General features: G+C 36.2%; 1 protein-coding gene across 11 annotated transcripts in view; it reads left to right on the top strand.

The window, feature by feature from the left end:
- NCOA1 (nuclear receptor coactivator 1) overlaps positions 1–17,522 on the top strand; it is a 232,043-nt gene that overhangs the window by 133,103 nt on the left and 81,418 nt on the right. For 10 of the 11 annotated variants that reach the window (XM_087437068.1, XM_087437070.1, XM_087437071.1 and 7 more), the window contains 3 exons: positions 2,622–2,727; positions 9,718–9,884; positions 15,877–15,974. In XM_087437068.1, the coding sequence (XP_087293194.1) occupies positions 2,639–2,727; positions 9,718–9,884; positions 15,877–15,974 (354 nt within the window). In that variant the 5' untranslated portion in view covers positions 2,622–2,638. Of the gene's footprint in view, positions 1–2,414; positions 2,474–2,621; positions 2,728–9,717; positions 9,885–15,876; positions 15,975–17,522 lie in introns of all 11 variants that reach the window. The other variant, XM_087437069.1, reaches the window with a different exon arrangement.

Genomic DNA, 17,522 nt, shown 5'->3' with positions numbered 1-17,522 from the left:
CGCCACCAGGCCAGCCCCAAAATCAGATCTTCTTAACCCTCCAGTGATTGCCTGATTCCCTCAGAGTAAAGCTAAAGTTCTTAAAGCAGTTTTTAAGGCCTAACATGGTGTAGCCTCCCGTGATCTCGCTAACCCATCTCCTACTCCCTAACTCCCCAGATCTAGCCACACTGATTCCTTTCATGTTTCTCAAAAGCATAGTTATGTTCTGGCCTTAAGGTCTTAACAGCCCTTCCATTTTTCCTCGCCAGGAGAACTCTTCCTCCAGATACCATTCTCTCTCCTTCACCTCCTTCAAGTCTTTGCTCGTATCTCACCTTCTCAGTGAGGCCTTTCCTAACTACCTTGCTTAAAATTGCTGCGCCTCCCCTTCCACACACCTAAGCCTCTATTTTTGCTTTATTTTTCTCCATAGCACTTATCACCTTCTACTAATTTACTTTTTTATTTTATTTATTGTCTCTGTCCCTCACAAAAGAATGAGGTTCTATGAGGAGAGTGATTTTTATAAATTTTATTCACAGCTGTATCCCCATACCTAGAACAGAGGCTGGCATATAGTAGGAGCTCAATAAATATTTGTCGCTAGCTTAAGTTAGGCTACCCATGTTGAGATCAATTTAAAGTTTTCTGACTAGTGTTTACCTTTGCTGGGAATATGGGATGTTACCAAGGATTTTATTTTTAAAGTCTTTTCTTAGGCTTGAAACTAAAATTAACATATGTAATCTATGTATGTGTATAGTCATGCACCGCATAATGACATTTTGGTCAACGACGGACTGCATATACGACGGTGGTCCCGTAAGATTAGTACCACATAGCCTAGGTCTGTAGTAGGCTATACCATCTAGGTTTGTGTGAGTACATTCTATGATGTTCGCACAACGACAAAATCGCCTAATGACCCATTTCTCAGAACATATACCCATCGTTAAGTGATGCGTGACTGTATGTAGAGGTTATATGTAGTATAGAACACATATAATCTGTTTATATATAGATTGTATATATGTAATATATAATACATATAATAATATGTAATATAAAACATATATAATCTATAAATACTTGATTGGACAAGCGTTTAGTCACTCATTCACCAAATTCTGTAACAGACACACAATAGGTGAGAGCTGATGCCAACTTTGTATATTATACTAAGGAGGTTGAATGTTGTCCTGGGGGCAGTGAGGCTTATTGAAGGGTTGTAAGCAAGAGATTGACATGATCAGACTTACATTTTTGATAGCCTACTCTGGTGGCTTAGGGAGACCATCTGGGAAGCTATTTCAATAGTCTAGCGAGAGATGTTGAGAGGAGAATTTGAGGAAGGGATGGATTTTAGAAATATTTAGGAAATAAAAATTGACAAATCTTGGTGTTTGCCTGCATGTGGGGTATGAGAGAAGAGGCTAAAATGACTCCAATATACCAACTGAGAGAAAAAAATACATAAGGAGGAGAAGTTAAGTAATTTTGGAAACTTGAGTTTGAAATGCATGTGTGACATCCAAATGGAGATATCTGGTGAGGAGTTGGATTTGGGGTCTGATCTGGGCTAGAGATGGAGATTTGAGAGTAATGAGTATTGAGATATTTTTTGAAACCATGTTGAGTGAGTGATATCACCCCAGAATAATGTATAGTATGAGGGAAGAGGGGCCTAGGACGTTAAAACCATGAGGAATTCTAAACCCCAAGAATTAGGCAAAAACTACTGAGAATAAGGTAAGAAGAAAACTGCACTAATTCTCCTTTTACAAGGGTAGACGGAGTGAAAGAGAATGGAGAGGTGTGTTGTTTGACAATAATAAAAATCCAAAAGGTAGTGATGAATATAAGGCCAGGGGTAGGATTCTGAATTTCATTAGGGATTAACAAAGAATAGTGGTTGATAGGGACAGATCAGAAGGGATCTTTAAGTGCAGTCACTAACTGGCACAACATGTGAGAGGAGACCTGGCTGGCATGCTAGGGGAAATGACTTTGTGTTCTCTGGCATCTATACCAAGATCCTAACATAGACTAACCATTTGATCTTTGTTACCTGACTACTTAAACACAACGTTAGGAGTATAGAATTCAAAGTTGGTAAGTGCAATTCAAAATCCAAATCTAGTTCATCGCTTTAACTTTAATCATACATGTATCATTTATTTTCCTATCAATATAAAATCCTAAACCTTTTGAGTAAAAGTTGTTTTAAATCCTTTTGCAAAGTAAAGTCTAAAATAAATAAATATAAAAAATAATTTCTCTGACTCCCAGTTATACATTCAGTTTTTACCTTTGCATACGAAAGTGATTTTTTTCTCTTTGAAAAAAAATCTCAGTATCTAATTATTCTAACAATATTTTTATCCTAATTGATCTCTACAGTTTCCTTAAGGATTATTAATTTTATTTTATAGGTGCAGAAAAGGCAGGGTAGAAACGCTGAACAGCTGATGACTCCTGTGCTTTTGTAGAGGTGTGGCTGCTTTTACGATGGCTGTGATTTTTCCATTCCCTGAGAGACTACACTGCTTAGATATTTTCTAACTGAAGGGAGCTTCCTCCTCCCTTCTGGTTGGAAAGTTCATCAGGGTAGATTTCTTATTGTTGTCTTTCCTTTTTAGGTGTGAAGTTTTTCAACATGAGTGGCCTTGGGGACAGTTCATCCGACCCTGCTAACCCAGACTCACATAAGAGAAAAGGATCGCCATGTGACACACTGGCATCAAGGTAGGAACACCCTTTCCTTAGTCTATTTCTGGCAGAGCTGCTTTATCATTTTCATTGCCACTTTAGAGCTTTTGTTTCATCTACTCCAGGTTTACTGGTCTGCTTTGAGTCCCTCATACTCACGATGTTCTCTTCCTTCTTCAGGGCCTTTATACATGCTGCTCCCTCAATCTAGCTCGCTCCCTCTTGATTTCCTATAGTCAACACCTGTGCATTCTCCAGATGCCAGCTTAGTTATTAGTTCCTTAAAGAGAGCCTTCTCTTCCTTCCATAACTATTAGGTCAAATTTCCCCCATTTATGTATCTGTCTCACATGTTTGTTTTTTTTGTGTGTGTGAGGAATATCAGCCCTGAGCTAACATCCATGTCAATCCTCCTCTTTTTGCTGAGGAAGACTGGCCCTGGGCTGACATCCGTGCCTGTCTTCCTCTACTTTATATGGGACGCCGCCACAACATGGCTTGACAAGCGGTGCATCAGTGCGCGCCCGGGATCCAAACATGTGAACCCTCCGGCTGCTGAAGTGGAGCGCACGCACTTAACCGCTGCACCACTGGGCCAGCCCCCAGATGTATTTTTATAGCTCCCATCCAAAATCCCATCCATAAGGTTTTTACTAGGTTTTGTGATTATTTCACAAATCCCTGACTTCTCCACTACACTCCAAGCTGCCATTTCGTAATGATCTTGCCTGTTCTTGCTCACCATTTTATCCCTAGTTCCTAGCACAGTATGTGGCATGTATATAGTAGATATTTGTCAAATGAATAAATAAATCTGTTGTATACTTTAACTGCTATTTTAGAACATTGTGGTATTAGTGGGACTAAGAAATATATTGCTGTAATATCAGGATTTTAAAGAATGATTATTTGTGAAATTAAATGTTTGTATAAGAAATATGATCACCTTAAATAGGCTGAAAGACACTTATTGCTTTAGACTCTAACAAATGCCAGATAGAGAAGGGACCTCAATCACATCAAAAGAACAGCTTCCTATCTGAGAGGAAAAGAGTGGGGATTTTATTCCATTCGTCTTCTGGGATCTAGAGTAAAATTTCTCAACCTTCATGCTATTGACATTGTCAGCCAGATAATTCTTTGTTGTGGGGAGCTATCCTTTATGTTGTAGGATGTTTAGCAGTATCCCTGGCTTCTACACAGTAGATGCCAGTAGCATCTTTATATCAGTTATGATAACCAAAATGTCATAGCAGTTGTGATAACCAAAAACGTCTCCAAACACTATCGAATGTCCTCTGGGGGTGGGGAAAGCAGTATAGCCGCCAGTTGGTAATCACTGATCTAGACAGTAAAGCGACAGAAGACTCTTCTGTCCTCTGATTACATGCTTCTTTCTCGTGGCGGGAAAAAGAAAGGATTTTAACAGGACAGTGCCGGGACTCCAGGCTGGAGAAAGAAAAGCGACTATTTCTCTTAATCTGTTCAGAGAACTCTCATAGAGGGGTGATACCCTAAGTAGTCATAATCATAGGTAAGTGTCCAGATGCTAGCAGGAATGTTGCTATCAAGATACAATCCAGATTTGTGTTGTCAACATTAATGTTCTTGTTTATATCTGTACATAAAGCCAGTCCTTCTTAAAGGAAAACTTAAGAATAAATAAACTATTACCATTTACATTTAATTTTTTATTTGGGGAAATTTTTTGAATCTATAAAAGAATAAAGACTAGGACACTAGTCTAGTCTAGGAAACTAGTCTAGGAAACTAGGTATACCAACATATATTAATTGGTCCTATTTTGCTGTATGGTTAGTATTTTGTTAATATTTTAACATATTTGCATAGTCTTGTTTAAATAAAAATAACAAAATAATTAAATTGATTTATCTGCAATTAATTCCTCCAATCTATTTTTAGTAATTATATATATAAGTATTCATAAACAATATAGAATGTTTATTAAATTTACATAAATTGTATAATACTGTGTATATTTTAATACAGTATACTTTTTCCATCGTGGATCTTGAGATATAAATATACACAGATTCATTCAGTCCTATTACTCGAATATACAATATTTGAAAAATCCATTTCCCTACGGATAGACATTCTCTATAAATACACAACCTCTTTGTTACAAATTTTCACTCTTAACAGCCAGCGCTGCAATGAACATCCTCATACACACGTCCTGTTTTATGCATAAGAGTTTCTTTAGGGTCTGTGCGTAGTTTTATGTTAACTAGGTAATTACCACATTGCTCTTCAAATGACAAGCATTGAGAGTTCCTCTTTTCTCACATTCTTACCCACACGATTCTCTGCTCACTTTAGCATTTTGCCAATCTGATGAGTGTAGGGTTATAGTTTTAAGTACATTTCCCTGATAACTAGATAAGTTGATCATGATTTTTGTTTTTATTGCCAATTATGTTTTCCTCATCTGTGAATTTCCTGGTTGTGTCTTTTGCCCATATTCCTGCTGGGTTGTTTGTTCTTTTCCTTTTTATTTGTAAGAGGTATTTTTAATTTTCTAGTTACTAATCTTTTTTGCATTTCTTTGATGCAAATATCTTCTCTCAGCCTGTTTAACTCTGTTTATGATGTCTGTTGACATACTTTAGCACCACAGGTTTTCATGTGTCCGGCTTTTTTGGGGTCCTGTTAACAAATTTTTTCCTCTATTCCAAGGCCTTAAATGTATTTTTATAATTTTTCTTCTAATGCATATTTAGAGTTTTAATTAATTTGGAATTTATTTTTGTGTATGGTATAATGTAGAGACCTAATTTAATTTTTTTCCCCAGATAGAACATCAGTGATTGTGACCCTATTCTTTCTCTGCTTTTGTGCTGTTACCTTTATCACAGACCACGTTCCTGCGTAGATAGGGATCTGGTTCTCAACTTTCCTAAAACAATCACCTTGGTATTTGATGGGGCAAGTTATTCTCCTTGTTATTTTTCAAAATTATTTTCTCTCTTCTTGGCCCTTTGCACTGTCATATAGATTTTGGAATCAGTTTTTTAAATTTCTCCTAAAGAAATCCTTCTGGGATTTGGATTAGAATTTCATTTACTTTTATAGATTAAATTGGGGAGAACTGACATCTAGATTCTTGAGTGTTCTTATTTATGAATATAAGGCTTTTCATTTATTCAAGTCTTTGCTGTTTTTCAATGATAGTTTATAATTTTCCCCATGAATGTCTGGCCCATCTTTAGTTAGATATACGCCAGGGTACCACAGAGGTTTTATTGCTTTTAGGAGTGATATTGTTTTGTCTATTTTATTTTCTAATTGGCAGTTATTAATGTATAGGCATGCTAATAATTTGGGAGTATTGATCCCATATAATGACATCCATTATTCTCCATTTTCCTGTTTTAATAGCTTATCTCTAGATCCGCTTTGATTTTTTTTGTGTACATAATCATATAATTACAAATATCAAAATTTTAATTTATTTTTCTCTTCTTAGATGTCTTAAAGATAATTACCTTTGCATATTTGCTTTAAAAATATTTGAAAGTATCATCTCTTTCAGGTTTATAAGTAATGGGCTTCGGTTTTAATAAAGTGATATTTTTGATATGGTAAACTAAAAACTTGTGATTTTGAAACTGATTAAGCTTGTGCATGAATACCACCTTGTAATGTTTCTTTTGGTTTTGTTATTATATACTGTTTCCTCAAACAGATCGTGAACTCATTAAGCATAAAGAGCTTATGTTAGACCTCAGGGTATTGCCAGCCCTGTGTACAAGAGCCTCGGATAGGAGAATTTCTCAGTAATTGTTTGGTGGGGTGAAATGCCTCGTATCTCCTTCCTGTTACCTCTTCTTCATTCCTTAACTTTTCTAGGAGAATGAGGATTAAAATGCCAATCTTAAAATGCTGGGTAGCGGTGCCTTATGCTTGTTTAACATTTGCAATTCAGCTCAACAGGTGCTTATTAAATGCTTACTATTCAACCACCACCATGTGCGTGATGTTGTCAGGCTGTAAGTGAAGTGTGAGACATATTTTCTATCTTCAAGGAGCTTACAGATCTGGTCATGCTACTCATTCTTCTTCTTAAACCCTTCTGGGCTCTGGCTCCCCCTTTCCCTGAAAAATAAATAGTCATAATCAAAGTGATGATAATAGATAACATTTATTGAGCTAATAGTATATGCGAGGAACTCTGTCAAGCATTTTAATGTATCATCTTTTTTTATCTTCGCAAAACCCTAGGAGGTAAATAACGTCATTATCCCTGTTTTACAGATAAGGAAATAGAAGTTTAGAGAAGTTAAATTGCTGTTAAGTAACTTCTCCAGGATTACATAGCTACTAAATGAGAAGAAGTTTGAATTTGCACTTTTAAGCAATATACATGTTCTTTACCATGGCATGCAAGAGCCCTTGTGATCTGGCCCAGACCTCATCTGTTGTCCTTTTGTTTCTTATCATCTGTAGTTCAGCCATACTGAACTACTCACAGGTTCTTTAACTTGACGTTTTCTCTCTTACTTTATACCTTTGAAAAAGCTGTTTTTTTCTATCAGGAGACCAGTCTGTCCCTACCACTAGGTTTAGACATCTCGTTCTCTAGGTCTAGGTGCTATCTCTGTGTTCTTTTATAGCATTATAATCTTGTCACATATATTGTAACAGCCTGTTGCTTTTCTTTGTTTTCCCAACTAATTGGGGGCTGCATCTAATCTACTCCTGGATCCCTAGGACACAGTACGTGTTTATCTGGCACATAGTAAGTATAGGAACATTTGTTGAGAAAACTAGTAAGTTGAAGAAAAAAGTATACATAAGAAGTTAACTCATAGTAGCACTAACAACTGTTAGTGTATGTATGCAGTATAAATGGAAATAAAGTGGGTTAGTGAGAGGAGAAATGTAGGTGGCCCAAAGTAATAAAGAAAGTCTTCTTTTCCATTAAGGTAGAAGTTTTTTGTCATTTCCATCCTTCCTTAAGTTTTGACTTTATTTGAACATATCTGCTCTCATTTACTATCCTTGCTGACTAGTTACTTCATTTCATGGTGATTTTCCTAGTCTCATTCTTAAGTCATTTTATAGACACCTCACCATTTCATTACTCTTAGCTTCTTGCTTCCTCTGTCACCTCTCTGTCTGCCTATCCTGCCCATTCTGTCACTTTACTTTTTCTGTTACTCTATAGTGGTTTCAAGCACTTCAGTTTTACATAAAGCTTAATGTCAAATACAAATTTGGGAGTCCCACCAAGTGAATCCAGTTTACTCATGTTGAAATTTAGACCCATAGATTTAAACAGATCATACTTCAGACTGACTCTACTAAATAAATCTAGTATCAATTAGTTTCTCTAACATAAAATCAGATGTCATCCAGAACACTCTCAGGTTGCAGAGCTGGAGTTCTCTAAAACCTTGTGTATGTCAAAATGTGTGTTACTCATTTTCTTCAAGCCTCATTTTCAATGCCTTGGTGTGAAATTAGTCAAAATATCTTGCTGCATATACTTGCTGTGGAAGTTGTAAGGTAAAGTTTTACTAAGTAAAATGAGACTAATTCCTTAATAATGAAAGATTTAAAAGATAAAGACAGAATGTGTAATTGTTATAGTTTTAAAATTTGGTTTTGTTTTGGGATGTGTACCATTTAGCAGCTTCTTGTTTTGTGTAGGTAAATACATTTGATTAGTTGACTTGGTTCTTTTCAGCTTACTATGTTGTTATGTAAATGCTATTGCTTTTATAGTCTTTTTTTAATCAAGAAAAGTAAATGATATTGTAATTATTGCCAATTATGAGCTTTTCAGCAACTGATGTTTCCCTCTTTTCACCTCTTTTTTCTACCACTTTCATATGAAGCCAAAAGATTTTGATTGCTGCTTATAAAACAAATAGCTACTTGTGACCAGTCAGTCTTATTATGTTCATTTGATAACAGAAAAATTCATCTCAAAGTAATACTTCATTGTCTTTGTATGTGTTACGTAAAGCAAGTGGCCTGATGACTTGGTTAAATAAGCCAGAGGTAAAGACAGGAAAACAAAAATGAACAATATTCATTCAGCACATTTGAATGAACGTAAAGTGCTAGTTGTTTGCTTATTGTTCCTTGCTCTCGTTATTTTGCTTTAAGATAAATCGAATTTGATTTTATTTATTACATTTATGAGAACTTATAAGTAGATGATTTTTTTCTATTTAGAACAAAGTTGTATATAAAAGACACTGTCTTTAATTATTGATTTAGGGCCGGCCCCGTGGCTTAGCGGTTAAGTGCTCCAGCTCCGCTGCTGGCGGCCCGGGTTCGGATCCCGGGCACGCACCAAGGCACTGCTTCTCCGGCCACGCTGAGGCCGCGTCCCACATACAGCAGCTAGAAGGATGTGCACCTATGACATACAACTATCTACTGGGGATTTGGGGGGAAAAAATAAATAAAATAAAATTATTAAAAAAATAATAAATAATTATTGATTTATTGTTCTTTTTATTTTACTTTTTGGATGGATACTTTTTTCTTTTTGAGGAGGACCCACTAATAATCTAATCATTATAAGAATCAAGTTTATCAGATTTCTAATTATAACTCATTTGAATTCTAGTATCCTGTGCCCTGCTTAATTTATAACAAAGTTATTTGAAAATTCGTATTTTCTATTTCAAGGAGTTATTATTTAGAACATAAAATAATTCCAAATACAGCTAGTATATGTACTGTCTGCTTCCTTTTAATGTCTAGTGTTCATTGATTATGAAATATTCAATGTATATACATCATTGAGGAAATACATCAGTGATAGCAGTCATTCTCTTTATGTATTGTAGCCAGAATTGTTTTCTGTGCTTTGGTATTTTATAGTATCTGTTTTTTTAGGTGTAAATTTAAATTGTTTTCTAAATCTGGTTTTATATTCTGGATAAAAATAGAGCTCTCTCTAAATGTGTAAACATTAAATACTTGATCAGAGAATGAAATATGGTAGTAGAAAGGTACACTAACTGGATTTTCTTTGTGTAACAGCACTGAAAAGAGGCGCAGGGAGCAAGAAAATAAATATTTAGAAGAGCTAGCTGAGTTATTGTCTGCCAACATCAGTGACATTGACAGCTTGAGTGTAAAACCAGACAAATGCAAGATTTTGAAGAAGACAGTCGATCAGATACAGCTAATGAAGAGAATGGAACAAGGTAAAGAAACCAAACAAAACCCATGGCTGTGTGCTTTGTGATTAAGACATTTACAATATGTGATTTTCTTTTTTTATTAAGAAATTGCGTTGAACTTCATAATTTTATTAAAGAAACATTTTTGTTTAGATGCTATTTGTTTTAGAAAGTGAATCTGAGAGCCTTCTTGTTACAACAAACTAGCTTATTGGTGGTTGCCTTGGGAGGTTATAGGACCCAGTGTCATGGGAGATTGAGTCAGGAAGCACAAGTTGTGATGTCAACCTGAGGCTCTGGCATAGAATTGAAAGACGGTAACTCAGTGACAGGAAATCCTTCCATGTGAGTAATAAGCTTGCCTGGGATCTGGGTGGGGGAAACAATCTCCTCTGAGAAAACACTGATATATTTTTGACTGGTGTATATTTATACTATCCATATTTACTGGGGACCCCACAGCACAAAACCCGTGGGTTGCCTACCAGAAACAAAGACAAACACTTTGGAGGAACACTCCCACAGCTGGCCCCATGGGATTCCCAAAGACAAAGTGCTTCTCGGTGGTTTTTATGCGGAAAATTTATATTACACTTGAGGAAATAATCTACGGTGAGTAAGAGCACAAATAACAAACAGAAGGACTAGGCCCAAAAGAAGTTCAGATTAATAGTAGCAGTGTGAAAAGACTATAAACAAATATGTTTAAAATTATTAAAATGATATGATTTTAGATTTTAGAAGCTGGAAAATGGATAATCTAGTGATAACTGATTTAGCAGACAGGAGGAACTGGTATTGTAAGCCTGCAAAGGGGAGAGCCAGCAAGAGGCTATATGGCCCCTTCCCTGCTTGGTCTCAAAACCCTGACAGCCTGGCTCATACTCACTAAGCCAGAGATGGGAGGATTCCTCAGGGGAAATTGAGCAGTCCAAAGGAAAAGACACACAGACACTGGCAGTTGGGAATGATCGATCCTCAAATGAAAAATTGAACTCCTTGCCTTGCCCCCACTCTTCATACAGCTACCAGTCAGCATTTTAGTACCTTCTCTTTAATAAGAATAAAAGTCGTATGAGGAAAGCCTGAATATAAAAGAGAATAAACCAAGCAAACAAACAGAAAAAAGGGAAGTCAGAGGAAGCAGGGAAATGTAGAGAGCAGAAAGAAACTTAAAATAACCAAACAGTCCCTCAGAGACAAGAGGGAAGATATTTCATCCATGAAACAATAATAAGATGCTATAAAATGAGACTTTCAAAACGACAGATAACTTTTGGAACGTAAAAACAGGATAGCTGATAAAAACTACCTCTTTACCGTGTTTTCTACTCTTTATCTACTCATACCCTCTGCCTCAACCACTCCAGGCACACTCTGCCTCAGGTATTTGCACTTGCTGTTCCCTCTGGAATGCAATCTTCCCCAGATATCCACAAGGCTCACTCCCTCATCCCTTTCATGTCTTTGTTCAAATATTTCTTCTCAATGAACTTGTCTCTAACTACCGTATCTGATACTCAAACACACACACATATACCTCTCTACATCTTCCTTGATTTATTTTCCCCACAGTATTTTTTTTTTTTTTTAAAGATTTTATTTATTTATTTTTCCCCCAAAGCCCCAGTACATAGTTGTCTGTCATAGCTGCACATCCTTCTAGTTGCTGTATGTGGGACGCGGCCTCAGCATGGCTGGAGGAGTGGTGCCTCGGTGCGCACCCGGGATCCGAACCCGGGCCGCCGGCAGCGGAGCGCACGCACTTAACCGCTAAGCCACGGGGCCGGCCCCCCCACAGTATTTTTTGTATCTAACATATTACATGTTTTATCAGTTTATTGTCTGCCTATCCCCACCAGAGCTCCATTAGGGCAAGGATTTTTGTTTGTTCACCATTGTATTCTCAACACCTAAAATAGTTCCTGGATACACAGTAGACTTTGAATGAATATTTGTTGAGTAAACAGATGAAGGGTTGAAAGATAATTTGAAGAAGTCCCTTAGAAAGTAAAATAAAAACACAAGCAATAGAAAATGAGAGAAAGGTGAGAAATATACAGGATTAGTTCGGGAGGTGTATCATATGATGAGTCCCAGAAAACGGAAACAGACCAAATAGAAGGGAGGAAATTATAAGAGAAATGATTGAAAACATTCATGTAGTGCCCAACAGTGAATAAAAAAGAAAAAAAAAATTGACACCAGCGTACAATTTCCAGACACCAGAGAGAAAAAAGAGAGGAAAAAACAGAAACATACTAGATTACTTTCAGAATGTGTCCAGATTCCTAAATAACAACACTGAAAATGAGAATTCTAGACCTAGAATTGTGTGTTCATCCAAATGAATTATGAGTGCAAAATTAAAAAATGGAGCACATAGAGTAGTTGATGACTGACCAAATTGAGAGGAATTTTTCAGCTCTGTAGGAGAGTTTAGGGATGAGTTAAACTATGCAGAAAAAGTAAAACACAAAAAATGAGACATGTACATTATAGTACACACCTTGGTTCATTTGTGAACTGTATTTATGTAGCCATAGTAACACAGATATTAATATTGATTGCTCTAAAAATTGTTGTAACTATATTGGGAGGATGGGAGGAGAAGGAATGTGTGTGTAGAAGGTTGATGTGAGTAAGTTAAAATCTTACCTTCCATCATAGCATGTCAATAAATTATGTCTAACATGGACACAGTCAGAATATAGCAAATAAACATATTATTGAGAAATATGGAATGTATTAGTTAGCATACAGGCTAGGATACAAGAGACCCAAAGTACAATGGCTTTAACCAGATAGTCTAGGTATGACACGTGTCAGAGGTTCAGATTTCTTCCATCTTTTTTGCTGTGCCATTCCTAGGCACATTATTCATGTGGTCAGACATGGCTCACCTGTCCACGTCCCAGCTGACAAGAAGGGGAAAGAAGAAAATGGGAAAGCATGCTTCTTTCCTTTTAAGGACAAGACCCAGAAATCGCATGTCACTTCTCTTTGCATCCCTTAGGTCAGAAACTAGTCACATATCCGCTCCTACCTTGGGTTTTGCCTAAAATTTTAAATGTTTTGCTTTTCACACATAGTTATTTAATCTACTTGGACTTCACAGTTTATGTTTTTTTGGAACTTGTGTAAGAAACAAAACCCTGTCTTAATGTTATAAACATGAAATGATGAAGGAAGTACGTCTTAGAACTAAGTGAGAAACTCCTATACCATGATAATGAAAAGATAATAACCCAATTAAAAAATGGGCAAAGGCCCTGAATAGATATTTTTCCAAAGAAGACATGCAGATGACCAATAAGCACTTGAAAAACATAATCAGTATCATTAGCCATCAGAGAAATGCAAATCAAAACCACAGTGAGATACCGCTTTACACTCACTGGCTATAATCAAAAAGATGATAACAAATGTTGGTAAGGATGGGAGAAATTGGAACCCTCATGCACTGCTGGTTGGAATGTAGAATTGTGCAGCCACTTTGGAAAACAGTCCAGTAGTTCTTCAAAATGTTAAACATAGTTACCATATGGCCCAGTAATTCCACTTGTGGGTATATACCCAAGAGAAATGACAACATGTCCACACAAAAACTTGTACACAAATGTTCATTGCAGCTTTATTCATAAATAGCTGAAAAGTGGAAACAACTCATATATCTGTCAATTGATCAATGGATAAATAAAAAGGTATACCTATACAATGAAACATTATTTGGCAATAGAAAGAGTGAAGGACTGATAAATGCTTCAACATGGATGAACCTTGAAAACACTATGCTAAGCAAAAGAAGCCTCTCATAAAGGACCACATATTGTCTGATTCCATTTATAAAAAATGTCCAGAATAGGCAAGTGCATAGAGATAGAAAGTAGATTAGTGGTTGCCTAGGGCTTAGGTGTGTTGGGAGACTGAGGAGTAACTGTTAAAGGGTACCGGGTTTCTTTTGGGGGTGTTAAAAATGTTCTAAAATTTGTTGTGATGGTGGTTGCACAACACTGTGAATATACTAAAACCATTGAATTGTATGCTTTAAATGCATAAATGGTATGCTATGTGAATTGTAGCTCAATAAAACTGTTATAAATACTATATGGGATAACGTTTTACACCCATTAGATTCACAAAAATTAAAAACAGTAATGATATCAAGTGTCAGTGAGGATACAGAAAAACAAAAACCCTTGTACATTACTAGTGTTCCAACCTCTTTGAAGAGCAATATGTCAAACTTAGTAATGTCAAAAATATACAGATTCTATGATCTGGCAATTTCACTTCTAGTATTTACCCTAAAGAAACTGTCACACATGTACAAAAGAGGAAATACTGAAAATAGTTCATTATAGTGCTGAATGTAGTAGTCAAAAGGTTTATTAGTAGGGGACTAGGTAGTCAACTGTGGGTTATTCATATGATATAATACTAAATGGCAGTTCAAATGAATGAATCAAATCTGTATGTATCAATGTGGTTAAATCTCAAACATAATATTGAGTGGAAAAAGTAAGTTGAAAAAGTCTATATATATTTATGTAAACTTTAAAACACAAAGCAATAATATGTTGTTCATGAAATCATACATATGTAAAGTATAAAAACATGCCTAGAAATGATTGTGCTGACCTCAGAATACTGGTTACTTCTGAAGAGGGACAGAGGAGGAATGGTGGCAGAGCTTTATCTCTATTTGCAGCACTTTATTTATTTGAAAGGAAAGACCTGAAGCAAATAATATTAGGGGCTGGCCCCGTGGCGTAGCGGTTAAGTTTGCGCCTTCTGCTTTGGCAGGTGTAGCGGTTAAGTTTGCGCCTTCTGCTTTGGCAGCCTGGGGTTCGCTGGTTCGGATCCTGGGCATGGACCTACTCACCGCTCATCAAGCCATGCTGAGGCAGTGTCCCATGTAGAAGAGCTACAGTTCTACAACTATGATACACAACTATGGACTGGGGCTTTGGGGAGAAAAAAGAAAAAAGAGGAAGATTGGCAACAGATGTTAGCGCAGGGCCAATCTTACTCAGGAAAAAAAAAAAAAAGGAAAGACCTGAAGCAAATAATATTAATATCTGTGAAAAATGAATGGTATGCCATGTCATTTTCTGTATTGTTTGGAATATTTTCAAATATTTCTTATATTAAAGTGAAAAAATGAATCTCTATATTCAATAATACCATATTGGTTTTTTTTTGGTGAACTAACTAAGTCTGACAGATTGGAAACTTTTATTTAAGTATGATACTGCTTTAAGATGAAGGATAGTTTTCAGCTTCACCGCACAAAAGAATTCCAAATCGTTGAGCCATTACAGTTTTATCAATCAGATCATGACGTCTGTGTGAAAGGTTAGTTAGTTCATGCAGGCTTACAAAAGGAAAAATCATTTCTTCACTCTCTCTTCAGTGGCAATTGATCAAATCAGAAAAGGAGAAAGAAAAATGGAGGAAATAATCATTCTTTTACAGTTTATCTATTTCTTAAAAACTTTTGAGGGGCCGGCCCCATGGCGTAGTGGTTAAGTTTGGTGCACTCCGCCTCAGTGGCCCAAGTTCATGGGTTCAGATCCCAGGCGCAGACCTACACCACTCACCAACCATGCTGTGGCAGCAACCCACGTAGAGGAAGATTGGCACAGATGTTAGCTCAGAGCGAATCTTCCTCAACACCACCACCAAAAAAAAAAGGAAAAACTTCTGGTGTAGACTTTTTTAAAAGGCTATATATTTATACTGTTTTCCTCATTGTTGGAACACTGGACTTCGTAGGTAAGAATTCACATCCTCCTGCTGCCACTTATTAGTTATGATTTGGGACATATTACTTAACCTTTGTGACCCTCAATTTATTATCCATAAAATGAGTATAATTAAGATTAAATGTGAAAATGTCTACATAATAAATAAATGTTATTTGAATCTGAAATTAGGTGAATCTGCGTCTTCATAAACTTGCCATTATGGAAATGAGCCTTTTGGATGTGTGACTTTTTGTTTCTTTATACAGAGAAATCAACAACTGATGATGAAGTGCAGAAATCAGACATCTCGTCGAGTAGTCAAGGAGTGATAGAAAAGGAATCCTTGGGACCTCTTCTTTTAGAGGTAGCTGTTCTCATTGACTCAGAAAGCGATCAAAATCTTTGTTCTAGCCAGTTTGGTTTTTTATCTTCTTTTATGTCTTGCGTCCAATGAATAAATTATAAAAAAATTACTCAAGTTTTAAAGAACTTTTAATAATTATTTTATTTTGGAAACTATTTGACGGTTGTTACTATTTCAGAATTAAATGTGATTATGAACACAATAAATTTTCATAAAGGCATTCTAAATATTCAAATAGAAAACTGAAGCCTACAGTATGGCTCTGCCATTTATTCCTGGGGTGGTTAGGACTCATTGGGAAAATAAAACATCAGAATTATCTAGCCAGCTAATGCTGTCTATGCCTACTGTAGAATTTCACTTTAGAGTAAGGAATGCCTCACTTTATTGCAGTAGGTGTTTTGGTGAGGAAGGTTGGCCCTGAGCTAACATCCATTGCCAATCTTCCTCTTTTTGCTTGAAGAAGATTGTCCCTGAGCTAACATCTGTGCCAGTCTTCCTCTACCCTGTATATGGGATGCCGCCACAACATGGCTTGATGAGCGGTGTGTGGGTCCGTGCCTGGGATCCAAACCCATGAACCCTGGGCCGCCAAAGCAGAGCGTGCGAACTCAACCACTATGACACTGGGCTGGCCCCTGGACTAAAAAATTTTTAATTGTTTATGAAAACATTGTAAGAGACCTTACAGTTTTAACAACCATCTATCAAACTTTTTAAAGTGAAGAACTTTTAAACTTGAATTACTTTGTAATTACTTTGTAATTTTAGTCCTTGCTTTTAGCTTCTAATCTTTACTTCTCTTATTCTCAACACAGATGTTTTGTTTCCGAGCAGGCTCATCACCTTAAATGCTCCCTCTCATACATGAGTGTTTAAAAACACGCATATATATATGTGTATATACACACTCATTCCCCATAGTGTATACTTTTCTATCTCTAGGCCTAATTTTATATATATATATATATATATATATATATATATATATATATATATATATATATATAGAATAAATTATCCTTTTCTTGTCCTATCTCAAGGCCCTCCTTTCTGGTACAGTCTTAACAACTCAAACTTCTGTAGGTCTCTTTATTTTCTAACTCCTTAATACATTTTTTTCCTGTTACCCTGACTATTCGTCTGTTTTTGTATTAACCATAATTCCCTCTACCAACACTGCTAATGTGAGAACATTCTCAAAATTCGCTTCTTGGTTTTATAGCCCCAGAAATATCATGTATTCTCTTTGCTTCACCTCTCATCTTTGTAGAGATGACACCCAAATATGTCCTTCTTGTTTTAACCTCGTCCCGTACTTCATTCCTATACTTTTAACAGGCTGCTAAATATTCATGACCCTCCTATCAGCAACTTCCCCCTCAAAATCTAAATTCTTTATTTCCCCTCCACATTATTTAAGCACTTTGTCAGATTAGTTTTATAGGAGAATTTTTATTAGGAGAACGAGCACTTATTTTCTAGAATTGTAAAATAGACATTGGCCTTTGAAACTGGATAGAAACTACTCTCTGAGCGAGTGCATAC

The sequence above is a fragment of the Ceratotherium simum genome, chromosome 11, assembly GCF_057802395.1.
Source record: "Ceratotherium simum simum isolate JZ-2026a chromosome 11, ASM5780239v1, whole genome shotgun sequence".
Lineage (NCBI taxonomy): Eukaryota > Metazoa > Chordata > Mammalia > Perissodactyla > Rhinocerotidae > Ceratotherium > Ceratotherium simum.
Note: the sequence above shows the minus strand (reverse complement) of the source record. Positions and strands in the feature narration are given on the sequence as shown.